Below are 27,417 nucleotides of genomic sequence, written 5' to 3'. Positions count from 1 at the left end.
TGGACAAGGTCTATTTTACACGTGATGAGAAGCAATTATTCAGCTTTTTAATTGTTCTTCTTCCTTGTAATTTCATCTTTTTTTTTTTTTAACTCATTTATTTATTTATTTATTTTTAAATACAGGTTTAGGTGCTTTTCAGCTATGAAAAAAAAAGGCAAAAAAGTGCATAAAGTTGAGAGAAAAGGCAGAAATCAAGCAGTAAGAGGTTTGTTTCCCATGGCGGGGGTGAAAGGAGCATGGGAGGGGAGAATTTAGGGACAATGGTTTTTGAGGGAGGATTAAAAAAAGATCTGTATCCCAAAAGGGAATTTCCTGTATTATTTGGTCCATTAAAAAAGGGTTTATTCACATTGAGGCTCCCCCCCCCCCCCCCCCATTCCCAGACAAGAACGTGATTACGAAGAGGATTCAGCAGGGAGAGGAGGAGGCTCCCCCTGCCCTTGTGCTCCCTGTTTTAGCACCAGCTGGGATTCCCACCCTGGGCAGCCCATCCTGCCCTGCTGCCACCCCAAATCCCTGTCCCCAATCCCACTGCAGCCACAATTCCCTGTTCCCAGCGTGACTCTGCCCCCAATGAAGGGAGGTGTCCCAAGGAATGTCTCACTCTGCTTTGGTCCCTTATTCCTGATTTTCCAGTGGGAATAACAAAGGTGGAGCTGCCCCCTGGGAGCCTCCTGGCCCCACAGCACCCCCACTGTCCCAGGTCCTGGCAGGGGGACACCCCCACTGTCCCAGGTCCTCCCAGGACCCTCTGGAGGTCCCCGCTCCTCCCTCCCTGCCCAGTTCCAGTTTAACCCGACCCTGATCCCCCCCAGGAGCCCAGAGGAGAAGGGGACAGGGACGTGCTTTGTCGTTTTGGTCCATGACATGACCCCAAAGAGGTCCCTAAAAGCTGCCACCAGCGCTGGCAATGAGAGGTGTGGGCTGGCTGGGAGCGTCACAGCACCCAGGGGACAGTGACCCGGGATGGGCCCACAGGGGTGGCAGCACTCAGCAGCAGCAGGAGGAGAAAAGCAGGAAAATTCTGGGTGGGGGGGGGAAAAGGCTCAACCCCAGGGGACCCCCAGAGTGAGCTGGAGCTCTGGGGGGCTGATCCCAGTTTGGGGGGACTCATCCCAGTCTGGGAGGGCTGATCACAGTTCAGTGGGGTTGATCCCAGTCTGGGGGGCTCATCCCAGTGTGGGGAGCTCATCCCAGCCTGGGGGGGCTGATCCCAACTTCAAGGGGCTCATCCCAGTTCAGGGGGGCTGATCCCAGTCTGGAGAGCTCATTCCAGTCTGGGGGGGCTGATCCCAACTTCAAGGGGCTCATCCCAGTCTGGGGGGACTCATCCCATTGCAGGGAGTTCATCCCAGTTCAGGGGGGCTGATCCCAGTCCAGAGAACTCATCCCAGCATGGGGAGCTCATCCCAGTCTGGGGAGGGGTTCATCCCAGTTCAGGGGGCCTGATCCCAGTCTGGGGAGCTCATCCCAGTTCAGAGGGGCTGATCCCAGCCTGGGGAGCTCATCCCAGCCCAGCCCTCCAGCCAGGACAAGCCCCAAGGGCTGCTCCTGCTCCGGAGGGTTCAGGACAGCCCAGCCCGAGGCAGGAGCAGCCAGAGCAGAGAGGTTTTGTTGGAGATTTGAGCTCAAAACTTTCCTGCTCTGGGCACTGAAGGATTGAGGGCAGGATGAGCAGGGGGAGCTGCCAGCCCACCCCGAGCCCAGGTGAGCCCCCCTTGCTTCCCCACCCCACAGCGGGAATTTGGTCCTGAATTTGGCCTCTCCCTTCCTTTCCCGGCACCCCGGTGGCTCCCGGGAGGGCAGGACAGGAAGGACAGGAGGGACAGAGGGGACAGGAGGAGAAATGCCCTGGAGCTCTGATCCCCACCCCGCACAGCCCCGAAACCGGAGCCGGAGGGGACGCGGGGACACGGCTCGGAGGGCGGGGAGGGGACAGGAGCCGCACCCACGGGGAGGGGACACGGGCAGGGCTCAGATGGCCTCCACGTAGTTGGCCGGGAGCATGCCCGTGTCCCCCGTGCGCTCCACCGTGCCGTACATCCAGCCGTCATCGATCTGCTGCACGTTGATGATGGTGTCCCCGTCCTGGAAGGACACCTCGTCCTCGTCCGCCGCGTTGTAGTCATAGACGGCACGGAAACGCTTCTGTGGGGACACCACGGGGACATTGTCACAGCCCCGGGGGACATGGGGACACTGTCACAGCACCAGGGGACACGGGGGTGGGTCATTGTCACAGCCCCAGGGGACACGGAACAGCCCCAGGGGACACGGAATTGCTCCAGAGAACATGGAAAAGCCCCAGGGGACTCAAGGACATTGTCACAGCCCCAGGGGATACGGGGGTGGGTCACTGTCACAGCCCCATGGGACACGGAATAGCTCCAGGGGACACAGGGACATTGTCACAGCCCCAGGGGACAGGGGGACATTGTCACAGCCCCAGGGGACACGGGGGTGGGTCATTGTCACAGACCCAGGAGACATGGAATAGCCCCAGGGGACCTGGGGACATTGTGACAGACCCAGGGATCATTGTCACAGCCCCAGGGGACATGGGGACATTGTGGCAGCCTCAGGGATCATCCTCACAGCCCTAGGGGACGTGGTGGGTCACTGTTAGAGCCCAAGGGGACATGAGGGTCACTGGCACAGCCCATTCCTAGGGACAGGCTGGGAGCTGGATCTGGGCGGGTCTCAGTGCCCAAACTGAGCATCCAACCCCCCCAAAACCGAGCATCCAACCCCCCCAAAACCGAGCATCCAACCCCCCAAACCCGAGCATCCAACCCCCCAAAACGGCTTCTCCTGGGGCTGAGAGAGCAGAGGGATCCCCAGGGTGGGAATGGGGGGCTGAGGGACCCCTGGGGTGGGGATTTGGGGGTCTGGCTGAACTCACCCCCCCTCCGGCCGGGGCGTTGCGCTGTGAGGAGACCGGAGTTGGCTCCTTGTAGCCGTAGGACTGGGATGGAGGCGGCTGCTGCTGCTGCTGGTAAACTGGGGAGGGACAGGGGGTGAACTGGGATGGGAGGGACAAGAGATGGGAACTGGGATGGGGAGGGAATGGGGAGGGGACTGGGATGTGGAGGAAAGGATGGATCCTGCACTGGGATTTGGGTGGATACTGCCCTGGGATGTGAGTGGATCCATGCACTGGGATTTAGGTGGTGGGATTTGAGTGGATCCATGGACTGGGATTTGGGTGGATCCTGCACTGGGATGTGGAAGGAAGGATGGATCCTGCACTGGGATTTGGGTGGATGCTGCACTGGGATTCAAGTGGATCCTGCATTGGGATTTGGGTGATCCATGAACTGGGATTTGGAAGAATCCTGCACTAGGATGTGGAGAGAAGGATGGATCATGCACTGGTATTTGAATGGATCCTGCACTGGTATTTGGGCTGATCCATGAACTGGGATTTGAGTGGATCCTGCACTGGGATTTGGGTGGATCCATGAGCTGGGATGTGGAGGAAAGGATGGATCCTGCACTAGGACTTGGGTAGATCCATGAACTGGGATTTGGGTGGATCCATGAGCTGGGATTTGGCTGGATCCTGCACTGGGATGTGCAGGGAAAGTTGGATCCTGCACTGGGATTTGAGTGGATCCACGAACTGGGATGTGAATGGATCCATGCACTGGCATTTGGGCAGATCCTGCACTGGGATTTGAAGGGAAGGATGGATCCTGCCCTGGGATGCGAGTGGTTCCATGAAGTGAGATTTGGGTGGATCCATGAACTGGGATTTGAGTGGATCCTGCACTGTGATATGGGTGGATCCATGCACTGGGATTTGGGTGGATCCTGCACTGGGATGTGGAGGGAAAGTTGGATCCTGCACTGGGATTTGAGTGGATCCACGAACTGGGATGTGAATGCATCCATGCAGTGGGATTGGGCAGATCCTGCACTGGGATTCAGGTGGATCCATGCACTGGGATTTGGGTGGATCCCTGCACTGGAATTTGGGTAGCTCCATGAACTGGAATTTGAGTGGATCCACGAACAGGGATTTGGGTGGATCCATGAACTGGGATTTGGAAGAATCCTGGACTAAGATGTGGAGGAAAGGATGGATCCTGCACTGGGACTTGGCTGGATCCTGCACTGTGATATGGGTGGATCCACGCACTGGGATTTGGAGGGAAGGACGGATCCTGCACTGGGATTTGGGCGGATCCCACACTGTGTTTTGGGCCGCGGGGGACGCAGAGGAGCCCCGGGGCTGTCCCCACCCCACCTGTGGCCCCGGGCTGGCCGTGGTGCTGCGGCTGCTGCTGCTCCGCTCTCCGGTAGGCGCCGCTCTCGGGGGAGCTCCGGCGCTCCGGCTCCGAGCCCTCGCTGGGGCTGGGCCCCATCCGGCTCCGCTCGAACTCCTCGTGGTACTTGATCTGCAGGGAGGGGACACAGCTCAGGGATGTGTAAAATCTGGTGGGTGATTAGCTGATGATTTATCATCATAATTTGTATTTTTGTTTGGTTTTTGGAGGGGGGCCAGCTCTATGTTTGTTTGGGGATGGTTGTGTAGGGATGATGATGATTGAGCGTAATTTTTGATAGCAGGAGATGTAGAGGAAGATTAATTGAAAGTGTATTGATGATGGTTGACCATTATTTTTGATACTAGGAAATACAGAGGAAGGTTAACTAAAAGTGTATTGATGATGGTTGATCATTATTTTTGATAGCAGGAGATGTAGAGGAAGGTTAATTGAAAGTGTATTGATGATGGTTGATCATTATTTTTGATACTACGAAATACAGAGGAAGGTTAATTGGAAGTGTATTGATGATGGTTGATCATTATTTTTGATAGCAGGAGATGTAGAGGAAGATTAATTGAAAGTGTATTGATGACAAGTGATTTGGATAATGTAGGGATATACGGTTTAATTATTTGACAAAAAAAAAAAAAAGAAAAATGTCAAGATAAAAAAAAAAAAAGATGTGTAAAAAGGAATTTAAATGATAAAATAATTAAAATGGCCCTGCTGCAGCAGCTCCTGCCAGGGAAGAAGGGCTGAGACAAGGAAACGGCCTCGGGGCATGTTCGGATTGGAAATTGGGGAGAATTCCTTCAGAAAAGGGAGGCACCGTCCCTGGAAGGGTTAAAAGCCCATGGGCTGCTGGCGAGGCAGTGCTGGGTTAATGCTGGACTCGATGCTTTCCCAGCCTGAAGGGTTCTGGATCCTTCCCCTCATCCCAGCTCAGCTCTTTTTGCCACCCCAGCAAATCCCAGGGGCTCCTTCCCCACTCCCCCTCGGCTCAGAGCATCGCAGGCACACACAGGACAGGACAGGAGGAGCTTTCTGTGCCCTGTGAGTGAGGAATTGTTTGAGATTGAGCCCCAGATGCACCTCCCAAACCAGGGGAACACGGAGCAAAACCCCCTTTAGGAATCCTGGTGTGCAACCCCCAGTGCCAGGGGGACACAGGAGGGAAGGGTTAACCCAACCACGGGGCTGTGAGGGTAAAAATTACCAATTAACTCCTTGCTGTTAATGAGTGCATTCCCACCGGGAAGCAGCAGGAGCCTGGGAATGTGCCCTGGTTAAACAGTGATGGACTGGAGGGCACTGGGAGCTGGGCATGGGCAGGGACAGATAAGGGACAAAGGACAGCACCAGGAAGGGCCTTGGGAACAATCAGGATCAGCCCCAGGAGCAGGGACAGGAGCAGGACGAGTTCAGGATCAGGAACGGCCTCAGGAAGAGCCCCAGGACAGGTTCAGGATGAGGAACAGCCCCAGGAGCAGAGACAGTTCCAAGAAGAGCTCCAGGACAGATTTGGGAACAGGGACAGCCCCAGGAACAAAAAGAGGAGCAGAAGCAGCCCCCAGGATGGGCTCAGGATCAGAAACAGCCTCAGGAACAGCCCCAGGAACAAAAAAAGGAGCAGGAAGAGCCCCAGGAGTAGCTCCCAGGAACAGCCCCAGCATGAGCTCAGGAACAGCCCCAGGAAGAACCCCAGGAGCAGAAACAGCCCCATGAAGAAGAACAGGAGCAGGGACAGCCTAGGATGGGCTCAGGATCAGAAACAGCCTCAGGAACAGCCCCAGGAGCAGAAACAGCCCCAGGAGCAAGAACAGGAGCAGGAGCAGCCCCAGGATGGGCTCAGGATCAGAAACAGCCTCAGGAGCAGCCCCAGAGCAGCCCCAGGAGCAGGGACAGCCCCAGGATGGGCTCAGGCCATGCCCAGCCCCATTCCCGGGCTGTCCCCACCTGTCCCCACCCCGAGGCCGCTGTGGGGCAGGGCCGGGCCGGCCCCACCTCCCCTGGCCCTGGGGACAGCGCTGTGCCTGCGGCTCCCTAAGTGGGTCAGGGCCACCCGGGCTGGCAGCCAGGCTCGGGAGCTGCTGCCAATGCTGCCAGAGGGTGAGGGGCTGATCTGCGCCAGGGCTGCACAACCCTGTGCCCCCGGGGCTGTTTGTCCCAGCTGTCCCCTCCCCGCTGCCCCTGGAGGTGACGGCGGTGTCGCAGCAGGGACAGGGGCCACTCACGTTGCTGATCTGATCCTGAGTCTTCTTGATCCTCTGCAGCTCGGGGGTGTCGGCCACCACGCTGAATCCCTTCCCTTTGTTCTTCTCGAACTCCTCCTTGTAGCGGATCTGGGGGCGGCAGAAAACGGGTTTGAGAGGGGACAGAGGAGGGACAGGGCACAGCTGGGCCTGCCCAGCCCAGGGGCACCCCCTGAGCATTCCCGAGCCTCCCAATGCATCCCTGAGCATCTCTCAACATTCCTGAGCCTCCTTGAGCATCCCCATGCATCCCTGAACATCCCAGTGCATCCCTGAGCATCCCCAGTGAATTCCTGAGCATTCTTGAACATGCTTGAGCATCCCAGGGCATCCCTGGGCCTCCCTACACATCCCCAGTGAATTCCTGAGCATTCCTGGACATTCCTGAGCATCCCTGAACATCTCAGTGCATCCCTGTCCATCCCTGAGCATCCTAGTACATCTCTGCACAGCCCAATTCATCTCTGCAGGTCCCTGAGCATGCCAGTGCCTCCCAGTGCATCCCTGAGCCTCCCCGAACATCCCCAGTGAATTCCTGAGCATTCCTGGACCTCCCTGAGCATCTCTGAGCATCTCTGCACATCCCTGGGCATTCCTGAGCATCCCTGAACCTCCCAGTGCATCCCTCAACATTCCTGAGCCTCCTTGAGCATCCCAGTGCATCTCTGAGCATCCCTGAACATTCCTGAGCATCCCCAGTGAATCTCTGCACATCCCTGAGCCTCCCTCAACATCCCTGAGAATTCCCTGAGGCAGGAAAAACAAGGAATCACTGAGCTCTTGCCAATCCCAAGGGAGGGCAGATCCCCTGATAAATCCTCTGGTTTTACCCTCCTAAATCCCACCCTGCTCCATCTCCCTTGGTTTTTCACCCTGCTGATGTTCAGGACACAGGAATTCAGCCCTAAAAAACCACCTGGCAGTATCTCCATGATGATGATGATAATAATTTAACAAGTTAATTAACCCCACAATTAATTTTCCTCGGGGGGAGCTGCTCCCTCCACGCCGTGACTCCGAGTGCATCCATGAGTTACCAAAGGGAGCCAGAAAAAAACCTTCAAAAAACCCTTCACACATCAAGCCCTAAAACCCCTTCACACATCCAACCCTCCCCTTTCTGTCACCAGCACTGAGGTGACACTGGGTCAGGACAGGAGTGGCACTGCCACCCCCACACAGGACCCACGGGCAGGAAGGGCTGTGCCCAAATTCCCCCGCAGGAAAAGCTCAGAAAAGGAGCCCCAGGATGGGAACCTGCAATTTCCCTGCCACACGTGGGCTGGGAGAAGCAGCCTGTGGGCACCAGGGTGGCACTTTGGGGACACTTTTGGCCTGTCAGGACATCATTATGCAGCAGCTTCCCGTGAGCGGAACGGGAGGCGCCTCCTCGGGGACACAAATAGAGGGGACAGAGGAGAGACATGGGACTGCTGTGGCCTGGACCTGCCACCCACCCTGTCCCTGCAGGTGCCCAGTGTCCCATCCCTATCACCGTGTCCCTGTCATCCATCCCTGTCACTCTATCCCTGTCACCCATCCTTGCAGTTCCTTGCCCTTGTCACCCCACTCTTGCAGGTGCCCAGGGTCCCATCCCTGTCACCGTGTCCCTGTCACCCATCCTTGCAGCTCATTGTCCTTGTCACCCCATTCTTGCAGGTGCCCAGGGTCCCATTCTTGCCACCCCACCCCTGTGGATGTCCAGGACCCTGCCCCTGCCACCCCATCCCTGTGGGTGTCCAGCACATTGTCCCATTATTGTCATCCCAACCCTGGGGGAGGTTAGCACCCTGTCCCTGCCATCCATACCCAGTTCCTTATCCTTGTCACCCTACCCCATAACCTCTGGTATCTCACCCCTCCTGGATCCCAAATCTCTGATATCCCCCCATTTGTTATCCCAAACCTCCTGCATTCCAAATCTCTGATATCCCACCTGTTCTGGATCCCAAATCTCTGATATCCCCCCATTTGTTATCCCAAACCTCCTACATCCCAAACCACCTGTATCCCCTCTCTCCTGGATCCCAAACCTCTGATATCCCACCCCTCCTGCATCCCAAATCTCTGATATCCCACCTGTTCTGGATCCCAGATCTCTGATATCCCACTCCTCCTGCATCCCAAACCACCTGGATCCCCTCTCTCCTGGATCCCAAATCTCTGATATCTCCCCATTCATTATCCCAAACCTCCTACATCCCAAACTCCTGTATCTCTTCTCTCCTGTATCCCAAATCTCTGATATCCCACCTGTTCTGGATCCCAAATCTCTGATATCCCACCCCTCCTGTATCCATCCCTTTCTGTATCCCACCCCTCCCAGCCCCTCTGCAGGGTCCCCTCCCACCCCTCAGAGCTTCCCCCTGCCCAGCACCCACAGAAATCCCCTCTGCAGCTCATCCTGCTGGGAATGGGACCCTGAGGAGCCCCTGGGCTGCCCTGCAGGAGGCTCTTCCACCCCTGAGGCACCCCAGCTCTATCCCAGCACCCCATCCCTGTCACCTCATCACTGTCACCCCATCCCAGCTCCATCCCTGTACCCCATATCCCTGTCACCACATCCCAGCTCCATCCCTGTCACCCCACCCCTGTGGGTGCCCAGTGTCCCATCCCTATCACCCCAGTGTCCCTGAGCCTGGCAGGCCCCAGGAGCTGGGCACACCTGGCACAGGGGACAAGGGACAGGGGCTGAGCTGTGGTGCCCAGCCCATGGAACAAGAGCCCCCCTCCCTTCAGGGCTGTGAGTCCCCCCCAGGCAGAGCTCAACCCCCTCCCCTGGCTCTGCTTCCATCAACAACAGCCCAGGGAAAGCCTGGAGCCTCCAGAGCAGCGGCAGCAGCTCCATGGTTGCCATGGAAAAGCCACGGTGTCCCCTTGTCCCTGTCAGCCCCCTGTCCCTGTCATCGCTGCGTGGACACAAATCCAGCCCCAGGCTGGGCTCAGCTCGGAGCCTGAGCCAGGGCTGGGGGGAAAGCTGAGCTTTGGGGACAAGAGCTGAGCTCTGGGGACCCCATTTTGGGGTCCTGGTGCTGCAGGTGAGCTCCCCCGTCCTCCCCCTCCTCCTGGAGGAATTCCCAAGGATTCAGCTCCTGGCACTCTCAGGCTGATGGGAGGAGAAAGAAGAAGGTCACAGCATCCTTCAGAGCACAGCAAGCAGGGATCTGATCCCAATCCCCAAAAACCGACTGGAAACAGCAGGGAAAAATCCCAGAGAACAGCAGGGGAAAAAAATCCCAGAAAACAGCAGGGAAATCCCAAAAACCAGCAGGGAGAATCTCAGAAAACAGCAGGGAAAAATCCTAGAAAATAGCAGGGAAAAAATCCCAGAAAACAACAGGGAAAAAAAAAATCCCAGAAAACAGTAGGGAAATCCCAAAGACCAGGAGGGAGAATCTCAGAAAACAACAGGGAAAAAAATCCCAGGAAACAGCAGCAGGGAAAAAAAATCCCAGAAAACAGCAGGGAGAAAAAAATCCCAGAAAATAGCAGGGAGAAAAAATCCCAGAAAACAGCAGGGAAAAAAATCCCAGAAAATAGCAGGGAGAAAAATCCCAGAAAATAGCAGGGAGAAAAATCCCAGAAAACAGCAGCAGGGAGAAAAAATCCCAGTAAACAGCAGGGAAAAATCCCAAAAAAACCCATCAGGGAAAATCCCTGCCCAGGAGAGGCATCAGGCTTTGCTGCCAGCACCTTGGGCTGTCCCAGTGCCCCTTTTCCAAGGGAAAAAGGGATTTGTGTGCAGGAATCCCAGGGAGCTGCCCCATGAGCTCTCCTGGCACACAGCATTGCCTCTGGATGGGATTGTTTCCAGCACAGTGAGCTCAGCTCGTGAGCAGGGCTGACATCAAAGCTCTCAGCACGGCTCAGGGGATGCTCCAGCACAGCCAGAGCCCAGGAAAACCTGGAATTGTCACAGCTGGAAAAAGCTCTGTGGGCTCAGGGCCCAAGCATGCCCCAGTTCACCATTCACCCACGTCCCCAAGCTGGGTTTGGGACATTTCCAGGGGTGGTGACCCCAGCACTGCCCCTTGGAATGCCTCACAACCCTCCCAGGGAATGGTTTTTTCCCTGATTTCCACCCTAAACCTTCTCTGGAACAACGTGAGGCTGTTTCCTCTCATCCTGACAATTTGGGGAAAAGCCTGAATCCCACTTGGCTCCTTCCAGGGATTGTAGGGATTGGGAAGGACCCCCCTGATCCTCCTTTTCCAGAGGCTCAGCCCCTTCCCCATCTCCCTCAGCCTCTCCTGGTGCTCCAGCCCCTTCCCCAGGCAGCCTCACATGCCCCAATTCCAGCAGTTTTCCTACAAAACTGAAGCTCCCATCCCGTTTTCCCAGAGTTCTGTCCCACAGGCTCTGCCCTTCCCAGAAAAACCAGGAATTCTCCTCCAGCCCAGCCCTGCTCCCTCCCAGCTGTTTGTTTCTCCCAAGCCCTGAGAGGTTCAGGTTTCCTATAAACATTTGGAATGGGTTTGGGAATGGATTTGTAGGAAATTTTTAAAGTTTGACAGGTTTACAAAGTTTGTACCTGTATGTAAACGCTCTTATTTGAGATAAGAAATGTTGACTTGGGAACGTTATGGAATAGGATGGATATTGTTGAGAGAGAAATGAAATTAGAAGTAAGTTTTAAAGGAGAGTTTTGTAAATGAGGCTACAGATACTTTGGAGAAGTAGAATTATGAAAGATGCAGTAGGAGTTAGGAGGGAGAGGTTTGGGAGGCAGCCAGAGAATCATGGAATTGTCAATCATGGAATTCCAATGGATTTGGAAGTGTCAATTCCAAGGCTGGAAGAGAGAAATCCCAAACCATGGAACCCTCAGAGACAGCAATGGGAAAGGTCAGGATGGGTTTTTTCCAAGGGAATTTGGGAAGCACCCAGAAAATCCTGGAATTTTCAGGGCTGGAAGGGCCCCTCTGGAGATCCCTGTGCCCAAAGTTAATTCAGGAACCTCCAGAGAACTCCCAAAGCACAGAACCCTCAGAGACAAAAACACAACAGGGAAAGGCCAGTGTGGGTTTTTCCCACAGGAATTTTGGGAATATGAGGGCCACTCAGAGAATCATGGAATTGTCAGGGCTGGAAGGGCCCCTCTGGAGAGGGAACACAGAGAAATCCCAAACCATGGAACCCTCAGAAACAAAACCACAATAGGGCAAGGTCAGGGTGGGTTTTTGCCATGGGAATTTGGGGGGCACACAGAAAATTCTGGAATTGTCAGGGCTGGAAGGGCCCCTCTGGAGAGGGAACACAGAGAAATCCCAAAACACAGAACCCTCAGAGACAGAAATGCAATGGAAAAGGTCAGTGTGGGGTTTTCCCATGGGAATTTGGGAAGTACACAGAAAATCCTGGAATTCTCAGGGCTGGAAGGGCCCCTCTGGAGAGGGAATGTATAGAAATTCCCAAGCCATGGAACGCTTAGAGACAAAAATGCAATGGGGAAAGGTCAGGGTGGGTTCTTCCCATGGGAATTTGGGAATTTGAGGGGCACCCAGAGAAATCCCAAAAGACAGAACCCTCAGAGACAGAAACGCAATGGGGAAGGTCAAGGTGGGTTCTTCCCATGGGAATTTCAGGGGCACCCAGAAAAATCCCAGAACACAGAAACAAAAACACAACGGGGAAAGGTCAGGGTGGGTTTTCCCCACGGGAATTTTGGGAATTTGAGGGGCTCACCTGGCTCTGGAGCTCACTCTGCTGCTTTAGGCGCAGGTTCTCGGGCGTGTCTGCCACCATGGTGAAGGATTGCTTGGGGTAGTGTCTGCAGAGGGAAGGAAGGGGTTAATGCCACTGTCCCTGTTAATGCCACTTCCCCTGTCCCCTCCTGCCCAGGCACAGCAGAGCAATTCCCACCATGGAATTCATGGAATTGTGGAGTCATTCAGGCTGGAAAAGCCCTCCAGGATCGTCGAGCCCAACCGTGTCACCCCAAACCTGTGTCCCCAAGGGCCACACTCAAGTGCTAAGAACATTCCAGGGGTTTTGTCCCATTCCTGAGGAGCCAGAGCTGGTCCCACAGCTCTGCCTGGAGCAAGAGGAGCGTTCCCAGCCTGGCAGGGCCCTCCATGCCCCAGAATTCCCAGGAAATGCCCTGGGAGGAAACCTGACCTGGAGCAGATCTGAATTCCCAAATCATGAATTCCCCCTGGGAATCCCAGAGCATTCCCAGCCCTGTGAGGTGATTCCCAGCACCTCTGCCCGGGGTTTTTACAAACCCTGAGGGTTCTCCCTGTGGCTCAGCAGTGCTTTTATCCAACATTCCCAATGTGAACAAAGGCATGGAGAGGGACACAGCCCAGCCAAGGGCAGAGGCTCCTCTGCAACCAGAGCAGCTCAGCCAGAGCCCGGAGCATTGATAGAATTCACAGAAAAACAAAATTACAGGGTTGGAAAAGACCTTCAAGATCACTGAATCCAACCCAGCTCCAATCCCTCAACTCAGCCCTGGCACCCAGAGCCACATCCAGGCTTTGTTAAACACCCCCAGGGCAGTGCCCACCTCCCTGGCATCACATTCCAGTGCCCACTCCCTCTTTCTGCGAAGGATTTTTTCCTCATGTCCAGCCCAAACTCCCCCTGGCACAGCTGGAGGCTGTGTCCTCCTGTCCTGGTGACCACTCCAGACCTTGTGGGAATGGTGTGAGCACAAAGGACAGAACAGAATGACCAGGTTGGAAGAGACCTCCAAGATCATCGAGTCCAACCCAGCCCCAACCCCTCTACTCAACCCTGGCCCCCAGAGCCACATCCAGGCTTTGTTAAACACCCCCAGGGATGGGGACTCCACCACCTCCATTCCAGAACTTTATCACCTTTCTGTAAATCACTTTTTCCTGATATCCAACCCAAATTTCCCTTGGTGCAGCTCGAGGCTGTGTGCTCTGGGTGTGTCAGTGCCTGCAGACAGAGCCCAGCCCCAGCTGAGCACAGGCACCTTTCAGGAGCTGTGCAGGGTGATGGGGGCAGCCCTGAGTCTCCTTTGCTCCAGGCTGAGCACCCCCAGCTCCCTCAGGGGTTCCTCACAGGGTTTGTGCTCCAGACCCCTCAACCAGCCTCATCTGGACACTCTCCAGCCCCTCCTAAATTGGGGGGTGGCCTCACCAGTGACAATTCCAGGGGAACAATGACCCCCCCTGCTCCTGCTGGCCCCACCATCCCTGATCTGCCAGCCAGCATCTCCCATTGCCATGGCAACTGCATCACTACCCTGGGCACTGATAACAGGGAGGAGATCAGGCACTGCTGGCCAGGAGGGCTGGGAAAGGCAGAAATCCATCCCTGTGCAGCTCAGGAGAATGGGGAAACCACGGGAGGAGGAGGAGGGAATTAAAAACAATCCAGAAAACAACAACCAGCAGCCTGGCTGGAGTGAATGCAGCGCTGTGTCCTGCTCCAGCCCAGCCTGGGGGAGCAGCAGACAGCCAGGGATGAAGCTGGGATTAGGTTTCCTTTGGATTTTGAGGAAATCTCGCAAGGATTTGAGGCAGCTTTTGCTCAGCCCTGAGTGAGCAGGCAGGAGGGAGCAGTCTGTGCTGGGTGTGGGATGAACAAAACTCAGGATTCTCCCCCAGGATCGGGAACTGCTTTTCCATCAGTTCCCTGGGGAGGAGGAGCTCCAGGCCCTTCAGGAATTTGGGATTTGGGATCCTCCCCAGGGATTGGGCACTGCTTTTCCCCAGTTCCCTGTGGAGAAGGTGTTTCAGCCCTTAGGGAATCCAAGGCTGGAGGAGGGGGATCCAGGATGGAATCTGGGATGGGATCCAGATTTTGGCGGGTGTTGGGAACACTGGGTTGGTGCTGCTGTGGCTGCTGCAGTGCTCAGGGTGGGTGTGAGGAGCCCCAGCACCAGCCAGACAGGGATTATCCCAGGGATTGATGGAGAGGAGCAGGGAGATCTTAGGAATGGAGCTAAACAGGCAGCCAGGGGGGATTGGGTGGGGAACTTTGAGGTCTCTCCTCACTGCTGGCATCTCTCCATCCCTTTATCCATCCCTCATCTCCCTGCCTGCAGTCTGCACACAATTCCCTGCTGGAATTTCTATCCCATGGACCCCAGGCACACACAGGGATGGAGGAGCTGCTCCCTGCAGGGGATGGAGCAGGAAAACCCTCCCTGAGCTCACCAGGAGCCCAGGTGGAAACCTAAGGAAAAGCCAGCTCCGGATGCAGCTGGAAAAGTGAGGGGAGACTCCTCAGGGGCTGCAGCTCCTCATGGGGGAGTGGAGAGGCAGCTCTGATCTCTGGGACAGGATAAAGGAAGGGTAAAGGTGTGCCTGGGATGTTCAGGCTGGATTTTGGGAAAGGTTCCCAGCTCCACAGGGAATGGGCATGGTCCTGAGGCTGCCAGAGCTCTAGGAGGATTTGGACAATGATCTCAGGGACAGGATGGGATTTTGGGGTGTCTGTGCAGGGCCTGGGGTTGGATTCATGATCCCTGTGAGTCCCAGAGCTCCAGGAATGTTTGGACAACGCCCTGGCTGGGATTGTTGGGCTGTCTGGGGTTGGCCTCATCATCCTTGAGGGTCCCTTAAACTCAGGATATTCAGGATTCCACACAGAACAGCACAGAGACCCCAAACACAACGCCATAGGCAGCACCCCCACAGTGGGAGGGACCCCTTCCCATCCTCAAAACCCCAAAAAAACCCAAAATAGCCCCAAAAAACCCCACAAAACCCCAGCTCCTGCTGCCAGCAGCCCAGAGCAGGCAGCTTTTGTGGCGCTGCTAAATCAGGTCAGAGGAATCTCCCCGGGCTCAGCTCCCGTCTGGCGCCGGCATTAGGGGCGGGCTGAGGCTGAGCCCGGCAATTCCTGGGGATGGAAATTCATCCCTGTGAGCCTGGAGATTCCCAGGGGATGGAAATTCATCCCTGTGAGCATGGAGATTCCCAGGGATGGAAATTCATCCCTGTGAGCATGGAGATTCCCAGGGGAGGGAAATTCATCCCTGTGAGCACAGCAATTCCCAGGGGATGAAGTTCATCCCTCCTGCTTCAGGAGCACTGCAATTCCCAGGAGGATGGAAGTTCATCCCTCCTGGCAATTCCTGAGGGATGGAAATTCATCCCTGCCAACTTGGGAGTGGGCTGAGCACTGAAATTCCCAGGGGATGGAAGTTCATGCCTCTGGGAGAAGAAGGAGGCTGAGCTTGGCAATTCCTGGGGGATGGAAATTCATCCCTCTGAACATGGCAATTCCCAGGGGATGGAAGTTCATCCCTCCCTCATTAGGAACCCAGCAATTCCCAGGGGATGAATTTCATCCCTCCAGGAGAAGGATCCCCCTGCTCCCGGCAGCCCCATGGGTGGGAAAGGCTCTTTCAGGGGCCACCAGCAATTCCTGCACCTCCCCAGGCAGGGAAATTCCACAGGGATGTCAGGGAGTGAATCCAGACCTTCCTCCCCACAGCAGCACTGTGCCTGGTTTCCATGGGATCTGTATTCCCCAAATTTCCCACTGCACAACAGGAGGGGTTTGGAGCGATCCCACTTCCAGATGGAGGTGAATTTCCCAAAACTCACACCCCATTCCATCCCTGCCCTAAAAGCAGCATTTCCCCCCAAAAAACCTCCCATCCCAACCAGCAACGCATGAGCTGCTGCCTCTGGAGCTTTTCCCAAGCTGGAAATGAGGATAAATCCTGGAACACCACTAAAAACTCCTGGGAGTGCAGCCTGGCATGGCCCTGATGGGATCCTGATGGGATATGGGAGCCCCGGGAGCAGACCCTGAATCTGATCCCAAAAAAACCCCATGGATGATGTGACTGGAAAAACCTCAGGAGCTCCGAGTGTTGCTTATATTGAGGTTTTAAAGCAGATTTTGGCATCCAGGAGCAGCCCTGGATGCAAACACTCCCTGTCCCTGCACCCCCCAGCTGGCTCAGGGATTTGGGAACGATTTGGGGGAGGATTCAGCAGAGGAGAGTTCAACAAAGGAAGCAATTGGCTGTGCTCTGCCAGGAGGCTCCGAGGTCACATCCTGCCTTTCACAGGGCTGGGGACGAGCTTAAAAAATAAACTGAGCCTTTGTCAGCACCCAGATCAGGCCCAGGCTGCAGAGACCCCACCGGGAATGGGCACAGGGGAGGGCTGGGATCCTCCCAGGGTTTCCAGGGTGGCTGGGCCACCTGCTCCCAGCAGCTCTGTGGAGGACAGGATTTCCCCAGGATTTGTCCCAGTGTCCTGGCTGGCACCAGCAGAGGCCAATCCCACAGCCAGGCCAAGCCCAGGGCTGCTTTGGGGCCAGCAGTGGGACTGGGGATTTGCTCACCAGCTCTGGGTGCAGCAGGATCCATCCCATATCCCCAATCTCACCCCCAATTCCCAATCTCAACCCCAATTTCCAGCAGGGAAACAACCCCAATCCCAAATCCAGGGGCAGGAACAGCAGATCCTTGTGATCCAGCAGGGAACAACCTCAATCCCAAATCCAGAAGAAGCAGCAGATCCCTGGGATCCGGCAGAGAAACAAGCCCAACCCCAAATTCAGGAGCAGCAAATCCCTCTGATCCAGCAGGGAAGGAATCCCAATCCCAAATCCAGGAGCAGGAACAGCAGCAGATCCCACTGATCCAGCAGGGGAACAATCCCAATCCTAAATTCAGGAACAGCAGCAGATCCCTCTGATCCCAATCCCAGCTCCAGGGACAGCAAATCCCTCTGATCCAGCAGGGAAGGAATCCCAATCCCAAATCCAGGAACAACAGCAAATCCCTCTGATCAGGGAAACAACCCCAATCCCAAATCCAGGAGCACCAAATCCCTCTGGATCCAGCAGGGAAGGAATCTCAATCCCTGACCCCTCAGCCTCAGCACAGCAAGTTTAACATTAAAAAATATTCATAAAATATATTTAATATATATAGAATAAATATAAAAATATTTTTATGTATTTATAGAATATATATTTAATATAAAATCTCTAAAAAATGTGTTTTTAGGAGCACTGGAGCTGGAACTCCAGCCTTGCCTCTTGTATCCAACTTTTCCCCACTTTTCATCTGGGATAAGTCTCAGACTTCCCTGGATTTTCCCTTCTCCCACTTTTAGCTCCAAGTGCTCAGGCCCAGAGCCCAGCCCAGCCCTGAATGTCCCTCCCAGTGAGCCACCAGTCCCTCCCAGTGCCCAGCTGGGGACAGGGAGGGGACTGGGGACCGTCCCATCTGCCACCCAGCCATTCCCAAAGGTTTCTGCTGGAATTATGGCAGGGCTGGAGGAAGCCCAGCCCTCTTCCTTTCCTCCTGCTCTCCCACAAGAAAGAAACTCAGGAATTTGGCAGGGGGCCACGGGCTCGAACAGAGAGGACCCTGTTTGGAGAAGCAGCCTCTTCCCTGCCAGGATAAACGTTGCTTTTCCACCCCCTCCTCCTGGATCAGGGGACATTTTCCCTCCAAATGCAGGAAATTTGGGAATGCTGAGCTCCTCCTGGGATGTCCCCAGCCAGGCACAGCTCTGCTGGAGTTTCTGCTGTCCCAGGATACTCCTGGGAGCAGCTGAGAAAGAACCAACCCCAAATCCCCAAATGAAATTTTCCCTTTTTTCCACATCCCAACGCACTGGAAAATCCTCCAGCAGCTTCCAGCTGCTCCCTTTGCTTTCAGACCAGGAAAATGGGAAGGAAAAAGGATTTTTGGGGGCAGTTTCTGTGCTGAGAGCCGGGCTGGGAAGGGTTAAAGCAGCAGCAGCATCAAAGGGAGCCCCCAGAGAGGGGGGTGAGAAGAATCGAGGTTGCGCAGACTCCTTGGAATGTCAGGAATTTCCCATTATTATCCCACTTCCCTGGCAGGGAGAGCACCAGAACAGGACCCTAAGCCTGGGGATGGGCAAATCCCACAGGGCCAGGGGGAAAATTTTGGGTCAGGACATTCAGAACAGCTCAGGGGGGCTCAGCTCTGCCAGGCCACCCCAAAATCATCACCCCACCCCAAAAGCAGAGCCCACCTGCTTCAGCACACACATCCCTCCCAAAAAGACCCCATAATTTCCTGCTTTTTCCCCAAAAACCTGGAGCTCCAACGGTGCTGTTCCCTCACAAATCAATTTATTTTCAACCAGTTATTTGCATTGTCACCCCGGTGAGACCCCCCCCCCCCCCCCCCCCCAAGAAATGCAATTCCCTGCCCTAATTGGAATTTAACAAATTTGCTCTCAGCCCAGCTGAATTCTTGGATTTTGGACAAGCCACAGCCACCCCCAGCAAAAAAAAAAAAAAAAAAACAACACCTAAAAAACCCCCACGGAAATGGGAGGGTCTGGCCAAGCTCTGCTCTCACCACTTCTCCTTTCGGTGTAACTCAGAAGAGTAAATTTAAAGAGCAAAAGTAAAAACTTTTAAGAGTAAAATCAGGAATATTGGGAAGAAATTCCCCCCTGTGAGGCTCTTTCACAGGTTGTTCCATCCCTGAAATATCCCAGGCCAGGTTGGGTGGGTTTGGGGCACCCCGGGATGGTGAAAAGTCTCCCTGCTCATGGGGCTGGATGGGATTTAAGGTCCCTTCTCATCCAAACCACCCTGGAATTCCCTGACTCCTACAGAGATCTTGTCAGGATCAGCATTTTTAAAGCACCCCGTGAACAGACCACCCTAATCCAGCACTAAGAAATTAATTATATTAATTATATTCTTTAATTTTCCTTCTAAGGACTCCCAGTGCATAAGGAACAGCTAAAAAAAAATCGGATTTTCAAGCTGCCTTTTAGATATTAAGAAGCATTTTGGGTACACAGGGTCCTTCTGGATAAGGGAAAAAAAATAAAGGTTGGAAGGGAACATTCAGTGGTCAGGAACAGGTGGAAGGGGCCAGGAAAAAAAGGGCAAAAGGGCCCAGAGGAAAAAGAGAGGAAAAAGTGCTCAAGGAAAAAGAGGCTCAGGACAAAAAAAAAAGGGCCCAGAAAAAAAAAAAAAAAAAAAAAAAAAAAAGACCCAGGAAAAAATAAAAAAGGATCCCCTCCAAAAAAAGGGCCCAGAAAAAAAAAGTGGCCAGAGGAAAAAGGGCTCAAGGAAAAAAAGGGCCCAGAAAAAAAAAGTTCCAGAGGAAAAAAAAAGTAAAGGGAAATAAAAAAAGGACCCTGAGCTCGCTCTTGCTCCACCCTGCCCCGTCTCCATCCCCCACACCAAGGATTTCACCTCCCAGGTTTATTTACCTTGGGATTCTTTCCCTGCCAGGAAATTCAGGTGGCTGCACCCAGCCCAGCCTGGCCTAGTGAGCTTTGCACAAAGGGAATTTCGGGGTCTGTTCCCTGCACAGAGGGAATTTCTGGAGGAATTCCAGAATTTCTGGAATTCCTGCTCCTGGAGAACTTGGGGTGTCCCGCAGAGCCCAAGGACTGGAGTTTGAGAGAGGAATATCCAGGAGAACCCACAGAAAATCGGCAGAGGAGATCCCCAGAGGAAACCCCACAAGAGAGACCCTCACACAGCACAGGAGATCCCACAGGAGGATCCCCCACAAAACCCCACAGGAGATCCCCTATAGCACGAAGTCCCAAAGGAGGATCCCACAGGAGGATCCCCACAACAGGGCCCCACACAGAAGGAGACCCCAGGAGAGACCCCCACAGCATAGGAGATCCCCCCAGTGGACCCCACAGGAGGGTCCCCACAACAGGAGATCCCACAGGAGAATCTCCACAACAGGGCCCCACACAGGAGATCCCACGGGATGATCCTCACAGGAGGGTCCTCCACAGAAGGGGACCCCCACACAGGAGAGACCCCACACAGCAGAAGACCCACAGAAGGCCCCACAGAAGGGTCTCACAGCACAGGAGAGGCCCAGTGGACCCCACAGGAGGATTCCCCCACAGGAGAGACCCCACAGGAAGATCCCCCACAGGAGAGACCCTCACAGCACAGGAGACCCTCAGTGGACTCCACAGGAGATCCCATGGGAGGATCCCCACAACAGGGCCCCACACAGGAGATCCCATGTGAGGATCCTCACAGGAAGGTCCCCCACAGAAGGGGACCCTCACACAGGAGAGACCCTACACAGCAGAAGGCCCACAAAAGGCCCCACAGGAGGGTCCCACAGCACAGGAGGATCCCCACAGGAGAGACCCCCACACAGGAGGATCCCCACAGGAGAGGCCTACACAACAGGGCCCCACACAGGAGGATCCCCAAAGCACAGAAGACCCCCATGGGAGGATTTCCACAGGAAAGACCCCTACAGCACAGGAGACCCTCAGTGGACTCCACAGGAGGCCCCCACAGGAGGAGATCCCACACATCAGGGTTCCACACAAGAGATCTCACACAGAAGGGGACCCCCACACAGGAAGGTCCCACAGGAGAGACCCCACACAGCAGGAGACCCACAGAACGTCCCACAGCACAGGAAGAGATCCCACAAAGGAGGTCCCCCCACAGAAGGGGACTCCCACAGCACAGGAGACCCCCAGTAGGTCCCACAAGAGAGACCCCACAGCACAGTGGACCCCACATGAGATCCCACAGGAGGATCCCCCAGAAAATCCCACAGCATGAGATCGCCATAGCAGGATCCCAAAGAGGATGGTCTCCCACAGCAGGGATCTCCAGAAAATCCCCCATAAAACCCCCCAGGATCCCCCCCAGCGGGCACTCACGCGTTGCAGTAGGGCTTCTTCTCGTAGCCCTTGTAGTTCTTCATGTTCAGGGTCATCTTGCAGGTCTCGCAGTGGAAACATGATTTGTGCCAGAACTGCAACACAAAAAAACCCTAACCATCAGCACAAGGGATCCCAAAACTCTGCTGGAACCCCACAGCTCCCACCCAGCATGGCAGCAGTGCCACCTGTGACCCCAGGAAAAGCAAATTTTCCTTCTGGGAACTGCCAGTGCATAAGGAGCAGGCACAAAAATGAGATTTCCAGGCTCTTTTTTAGATATTAAGAAACATTTTGGGTCCACACTGCTCAGGACCAGCCAGGAAAGGGGAGCACAAATCAGTGTGACCCCAGGAAAACCAAATTTTCCTTCTAAGAACTGCATAAGAAGCAGCTACAAAAATGGGGTTTCCAAGCTCTTTTTTAGATATTAAGAAATATTCTGGCTCCACAGAGCTCAGGACCAGCGAGGAAAGGGGAGCAGAAATCAGGATCCTTTTGGATAAATGAAAAAAAAAATTGGTTAAATGAGCACAGGGAATATCCTGGTTAATTCAGGATAAAATCCCATCTCTCCTGATCTTCCCAAGTGCCAGGGGAGGTTTTTTGCCTTCCATAAATCCAAGAATTCATGATTAGGAAAAGCTCCTTCTGCAAGTGACACCACAGCAGAGGGAACAGCTGTGTTTGAAGATTCAAAGCTGCTGCTTTGGGTTTAGTTTTTTATTTTATTTTATTGCTGTTCTTTGCTCGGTGCCAGCCAGAAGAGCAGGTCAGGTGAGGCTGCACGAGCCAAGCAGGAAAAGGTTCTCATGGGAAGCAGACACAGATGCACAAGAAAGACACAAACCCCAAAAAGCCAGACCCTGACCCCACACCCTGGGCTGTGACAAACCCTAAATTGGAGAATTTTAAGGTTCTTTTTTAGGGCTGCTCCTAAAGAAATTATTCCCACTTGGCTCTGAGTTGAGAGGAGCCTGAGGACAGCTCAGAGCTGGAGCTAAAGGTTGGATTTGATGATCTGGGAGTAAAATTATTCTGATTGTCATTCTGAGGTCGCACAGACGGAGTTCAATGTCCTGCCAGAGTCCAGACTCCACTTTTCCACGGGGATTTGTGGGAATTCCCGGGGCCCAGAGAAGAATGGGAATTTCCTCCTGGAGCAGGGAAAAAGGGAAAGCACAGCCTGGAGCAAAACCTTCAGTCCTGCCCTAGGTCAGCCCCCCAAAAAATCAGGCAAAACTCCACCAAAACTCCAATTAGCAGCTCCAAGCACTAATTAGAGCACAGACTAGTGTCCTTTAACACTCAGCCATCACACCCAGAGTGCCCAGCTGCTGCTTTTTGCTGGGATTTCCACTTTAAACCCTTCGAGCAGCCGATTCCCCTCTCCAAGGCCAGCCTGGATCTGTGTCCCCACAGGGACCAAGCCCTGCTGTCACCTCCCCAGGTGCCACACCCCATGCACAAACACTGCCAGGCTCTGGGGACGTGACTCAGCCCTGGAGAGGACAATTCTCCTCCTTTTAATTGCTCTCAGACACGGATTTGTTCCTCCAGCTGCAGGGGCTTTGTTCCTCCATCCCCTTCCCAGGGTGGTTTTGCCCCTTTCCCAGTTTTTTGGGCTCCTGCAGGATGGATCAGCACCCGGATCCTGAGTTTTTGGGGCTGAGGAGCTGCCAGGGATGGCACTGTGGATCTGCAAGGGGGGAAACTGAGAGGCAGCACCAACGCCAGAGCCTTCTCCTCAAGGAATGTCCCAGCTCCCAGGAGGATCTGGCACAGCCGGCAGACCCCTGGGATCCAGCAGAGGAAAAAACCCCAATCCCAAATGCAGGAGCAGCAAATCCCTCTGATCCAGCAAGGAAATAACCCTAATCCCAAATCTGGGAACAGCAACAGATCCTTGGGATCCAGCAGGGGAACAACCCCAATCCCAAATCCAGGAGCAGCAAATCCCTCCGATCCAGCAGGGAAAGAATCCCAGTCCCAGAACCAGGAACAGCAGCAGATCCCTCTGATCCCAATCCCAAATCCAGGAACAGCAAATCCCTCTGATCCAGCAGGGAAACAACCCCAATCCCAAATCCAGGAACACCTGCAGATCCCTCTGATCCCAATCCCAAATCCAGGAACAGCAAATCCCTGTGATTCAGCAGGGAAACAACCCCAATCCCAAATCCAGGGAGATCTGAGATCCTGCAGATCCCTCTGATCCCAATCCCACCCCACAGCAGGACTCTGGCAGGCTCTGCCCCCATCCCAGAGCATTCCCAGCACACTCCTGCCCCAGTTCCCACTAGGAATTGCTCAGCAGGGCCATTCCCACCCCGAGGTACCTCCCAAGGGACCTGGGAAGAGATTTAGGATCTGGGATCCCTTGGGAAGTGCCCATGGAGCATTTTCCCTGTCCTCAGCCTCGCTGCCACGTTCCCTGTCTCACAGACGGAGTGGAATTAATGCTGGATCCACAAAATCTGAGGCAGCACTAAAAGGAGGCTGGAGCAGGGCTGGACACAGGGGAGCAGGAGTTATTTCAGCTTCCAGGAACGTTCTGCTCGCTCTGGAAAGAGGACAGGATCCAAATGGGGTTTGGGGGAGGATGAACTCCCTGTGCTTCCCAATCCTGAGCCCAGAGGGGATCCCAGGTGACCCCACATCCCAGCAGGCTGGACAGGATTTTAGTTCTAAGTGTGAACACACATTTTGGAAACTCTTCTGACAACATAACCTCAGTGAAAAATGACAGATTTAAAGGAAAACAGCTCTAAAACTTTCCAGGTTATGCAGGTGAGTGGGTCAGAGAAAATCCATGCTGGGGAAATAAAGGATTCCTTAGATTTATAATCATGGAGTCATTTGGGATGGAAGGGACCTTCAAACTCATCCAGTGCCACTCTGCCATGGGCAGGGACATTTTCCACTGTCCCAGGGTGCTCCAAATCCCTGTCCAGCCTGGCTTTGGACACTTCCAGGGATCCAGGGGCAGCCACAGCTTCTCTTTTCCCACCGGGCAAAACCTTTGCACCATACCTGGGGCAAACCCCATAACATGGGGGGCAAACCCCATAACCTGGAGCCCCAGGATTTGAGGATAACAGCCAGAGGAACCCCCTGGGCTGAAGGAGACGAGCCCAGGGTGAGACTCAGCTCAGGGTGAGCCCAGCCCAGCCCTCGGGTGCCACTTCCCCTGCGGAAGCCAGAGCCAGCAGTGGCACTGTCCCCGTGGGGGCAGGGACAGCGATGTCCCCAAGGCCACTCAGGGCAGGTCAGGGCTGTGGGGAGGTGGTGACACTCTGGGTTTTCCATAAATCCCAAAGGGAAGTGGGGATTCCCTGGTTCTGGGAGCAAAGGCACATCCCAAAGTTGGGGCTGTGCCCTTCGGACTCTGCCCAGGAAAACAGGGACAGGAGAGGGACAGGGACTCCAGGGGCTGGGAAAAGCAGGGACAGAGAGAGGAACTCCACACAGGGATAGAGGCAACTCCAAAGGCTGGGAAAAGCAGGGACACAAGAAATCCAAGGGCCAGGAAAAGCAGGGACAGAGAGGAATTCCAAGGCCTGGGAAAAGCAGAGATAGAGGAAAAGCAGGGACAGAGAGAGGTACTCCAAGGGCAAGGAAAAGGAGGAGTAGAGGAATTCCAAAGGCTGGGAAAAGCAGGGACAGACAGAGTAGCCAAGGGCCAGAAAAAAAGAGGGATAGAGGAATTCCAAGGGCCAAGAAAAGGAAGGATAGAGGAATTGCAAGGGCTGGGAAAAGCAGGGACAGAGAGAGGTATTCCAAGGGCCAGGAAAAGCAGGAATAGAGGAATTCCAAGCAGGGAGAGAGGAAAAGCAGGGCCAGAGGAATTCCAAGGGCCAGGAAAAGCAGGGACACAGGAATTCCAAGCAGGGCCAGAGGCACTCCAAGGCCTGCCCACGGTTTTATGGGAATTGGGGCAGCGTTCCGGGAAAAGGGCAGCCGGAGGCGCTCCGGGGCGGGGTGAGCCGCACCACGAGCGGGCCGAGCCCCGGCTCTTCGGAAGAGGAAGTGGCTGAGGAGCCCGAGGAGGACAAGATGGTGACTGCGGGCTCCTGCCGGCCCCCACAGCTGGAACAGAGCCTCCCCTGGAGCTCAGGAGCACCAGGGAGCCACGGCTCATCCCCTTCCCTGCCGGCAATCCTGGGATCCCCCTTCCCTCCCGGTCAGCCTCAACCCTGACACTCCCCTTCCCTTCCAGTTATCCCCAATCCCCCTTCCCTTCCAAATATCCACAATCCCCAAATCTTTTCAAATATCCCCCATCTCAGCACTCCTTTTCCCTTCCAGTTATCCCCAATCCCAGCACCCCTTTCCCCTTCCTATCAGCCCCAACATTCCCCTTCCTTCCCAATATCCACAATCCCCAAATCTTTCCAAATATCCACAATCCCAGCACTCCTTTTCCCTTCCAGTTATCCCAAATCCCCCTTCCCTTGAAATATCCACAAACCCAAAACCCCTCTTCCCTTCCTTTTATCCACAACCCCCAAATCCCTTTCCCTACCAAATACCCACAATCCCAAACCCCTTTTCCTACCAAATATTCACAATCCCAAAACCCCTCTTCCTTTCCAAATATCCACCACCCCAAACCCCTTTCCCTACCAAATATCTACAATACCAAACACCCTTTTCCTTTCCAAATATCTACAGCCCCCAAGCCCTTTTCCCTTCTAAATATCCAAAAATCCCAAACCCCCCTTCCCTTCCAGTTATGCCCCCAACCCCTTTTCCCTTCCCATTGTCCCCAATCCCAACACCCAGCAGCTCCTGGAGGCTCCCAGGGCCCAGAGCCACTCAGAGCCCCAAATCCCAGGATTTAGGGGTGATAGTTCAGCTCCCAGCCATTCCCGGCCTCAGGAAGAAGCATCATCCCTTAAAAATGCGAGCAACAGGGTCTGCCGGAGCTCAGGAATGCCGCTGGAGAGCGGAGTGTTCTTTTCCCAGTTACTTTTTTTAGTCTCTAAACTGGTTGTCCCAGAAGCCTGGGAGAGAAGGGGGAGGAGAGTAAAGGAAATCCCATGGGAAGAGCAGCGGGAATGGAGCCCCACCATCACCTTCCCCACCTCCAGCTTCCACCAGAGCTTGGGTTTTGAGGATAAAATACTCCAAAAAAATATTCCAGGTTAAGGGAGGCAGCCCTGGAGTGGAGGGATGGGATTTTGGAACAGGGAAGTAGCAACTGGGATGGGAGATTTGGAAAAAATAAAGAAGAGGAAAAAAAAAAAAAAGGGGAAAAAGCTCGATAATGGAAACCAGATGAGGTTGCCGGCTTCAGGGAAGCGTTAACTGTTGCTTTCCTTGGGCCTCCACACGGATGTGCCGCCTTTCAATGGGAGATATTCCAATAAACAGAAATATTTGCTATGGAAGGAAGAGCTGGGGATACTGCCGGAGCCCCCAGGGCAAAGAGCTCCGTCCCTGTCCCCTCCCCCTGGGGACCATGGGGACACCGGGGGCTCCAGGGACCCCCAGGACACGGTGGGGTAACACGGAAATATCCCCGGGAAATGAGGGTGGGAGGGACCCAGATCTCCTGGGGTACCACCAGGAGGGGATCCAGCGTGGAAATCCCCCCGGGAAAAGCGGGGTTTGGAGTGGGAAGCGTGGAAATATTCCCGGGAATAGGGCGGGGGGACAGCCGCGTCCATAAGGAAGTGCCACCCGCGGGTGGAGGGAGGCTGGAATCCTATCGGGGACCCCAAAAAATAACGAGATCCCACGGAAAACTCTTCAGGGAATGAGAGTGAGGGGAAAAACCATCCCATGCAGAGGCGATCCTATGGGAAAACCCCCAAATCCTTGTCCCCGTCCCCACGTGCCACCCCGCGGAGCTCACCTTATCCAAGCAGTTCACCTTCTCCGTGGGATACACAATCTTCCCGCAGCGCGCACAGTTGGGATTCATGGCGGAAAACTCGCGTGGAGGGGGAAAAAAAAAATAAAAAAAAAATAACTCCCACCCTCCTCGGCCGCCTTCTTCTTCTTCCACTGAGCCGCCGCCCGCGATGTCGCGACTTTAAATAGTCGGGAAGGGGAGGAGGCGGTGGGAAAAAGGAAAGGGGAGGGACCGCGGGGGCGGGGCGCGCACCTACGCGTGCGCACACACGTAACGCGCGTGCGAGCGGGGCGCACACCCCCAGGGAGGCAGCGTCGAGCTGAAACACCCCTAAAAAGGGCTAAAAACAACGTAAAAACCACAAGAAATTTGCATTGAGGGCTCAGTGGGACTCGAACCGGGGACCTTTGGGTCCGCGACGGCAGTAG

At 54.6% G+C, this 27,417-nt stretch overlaps 1 protein-coding gene across 2 annotated transcripts; it reads right to left on the bottom strand.

Moving 5' to 3' along the window:
• Positions 1-1,890: 1,890 nt before the first annotated feature.
• Positions 1,891-27,185, bottom strand: LASP1 (LIM and SH3 protein 1). 2 transcript variants are annotated; one of them, XM_054281528.1, is made up of 7 exons: positions 26,990-27,185; positions 21,130-21,224; positions 12,215-12,299; positions 6,512-6,619; positions 4,253-4,403; positions 2,906-3,003; positions 1,891-2,151 (listed from the first exon to the last, which is right to left on the bottom strand). In XM_054281528.1, the coding sequence occupies exons 1-7, from the start codon at positions 27,056-27,058 to the stop codon at positions 1,978-1,980; spliced, it is 780 nt and encodes a 259-aa protein (XP_054137503.1). In that variant the 5' UTR covers positions 27,059-27,185; the 3' UTR covers positions 1,891-1,977. The 2 variants fall into 2 exon arrangements, with proteins under 2 accessions (XP_054137503.1, XP_054137504.1); XM_054281529.1 differs by lacking the exons at positions 12,215-12,299; positions 26,990-27,185 and having other exon boundaries at positions 21,130-21,210.
• Between the last annotated feature and the right edge of the window lie 232 nt (positions 27,186-27,417).

The sequence above is a fragment of the Melozone crissalis genome, unplaced genomic scaffold (genome assembly GCF_028551555.1).
Source record: "Melozone crissalis strain CALT ecotype California unplaced genomic scaffold, PUWL_Pcris_2 ptg000032l_1, whole genome shotgun sequence".
In the NCBI taxonomy this organism is placed as follows: domain Eukaryota; kingdom Metazoa; phylum Chordata; class Aves; order Passeriformes; family Passerellidae; genus Melozone; species Melozone crissalis.
The sequence above is the reverse complement of the archived record's forward strand: the minus strand, read 5'-3'. Positions and strand labels throughout refer to the sequence as shown.

Bases quoted from the DNA above. Each gene is read 5' to 3' on its own strand.
- LASP1 (XM_054281528.1), bottom strand. From the start codon at position 27,058: ATGAATCCCAACTGTGCGCGCTGCGGGAAGATTGTGTATCCCACGGAG. The intron at 21,225-26,989 runs GTGAGCTCCGCG...TTTGTGTTGCAG, and splicing joins AGGTGAACTGCTTGGATAAG to TTCTGGCACAAATCATGTTT. The intron at 4,404-6,511 runs GTGAGTGGCCCC...CCCTCCCTGCAG, and splicing joins CTCAGGATCAGATCAGCAAC to ATCAAGTACCACGAGGAGTT.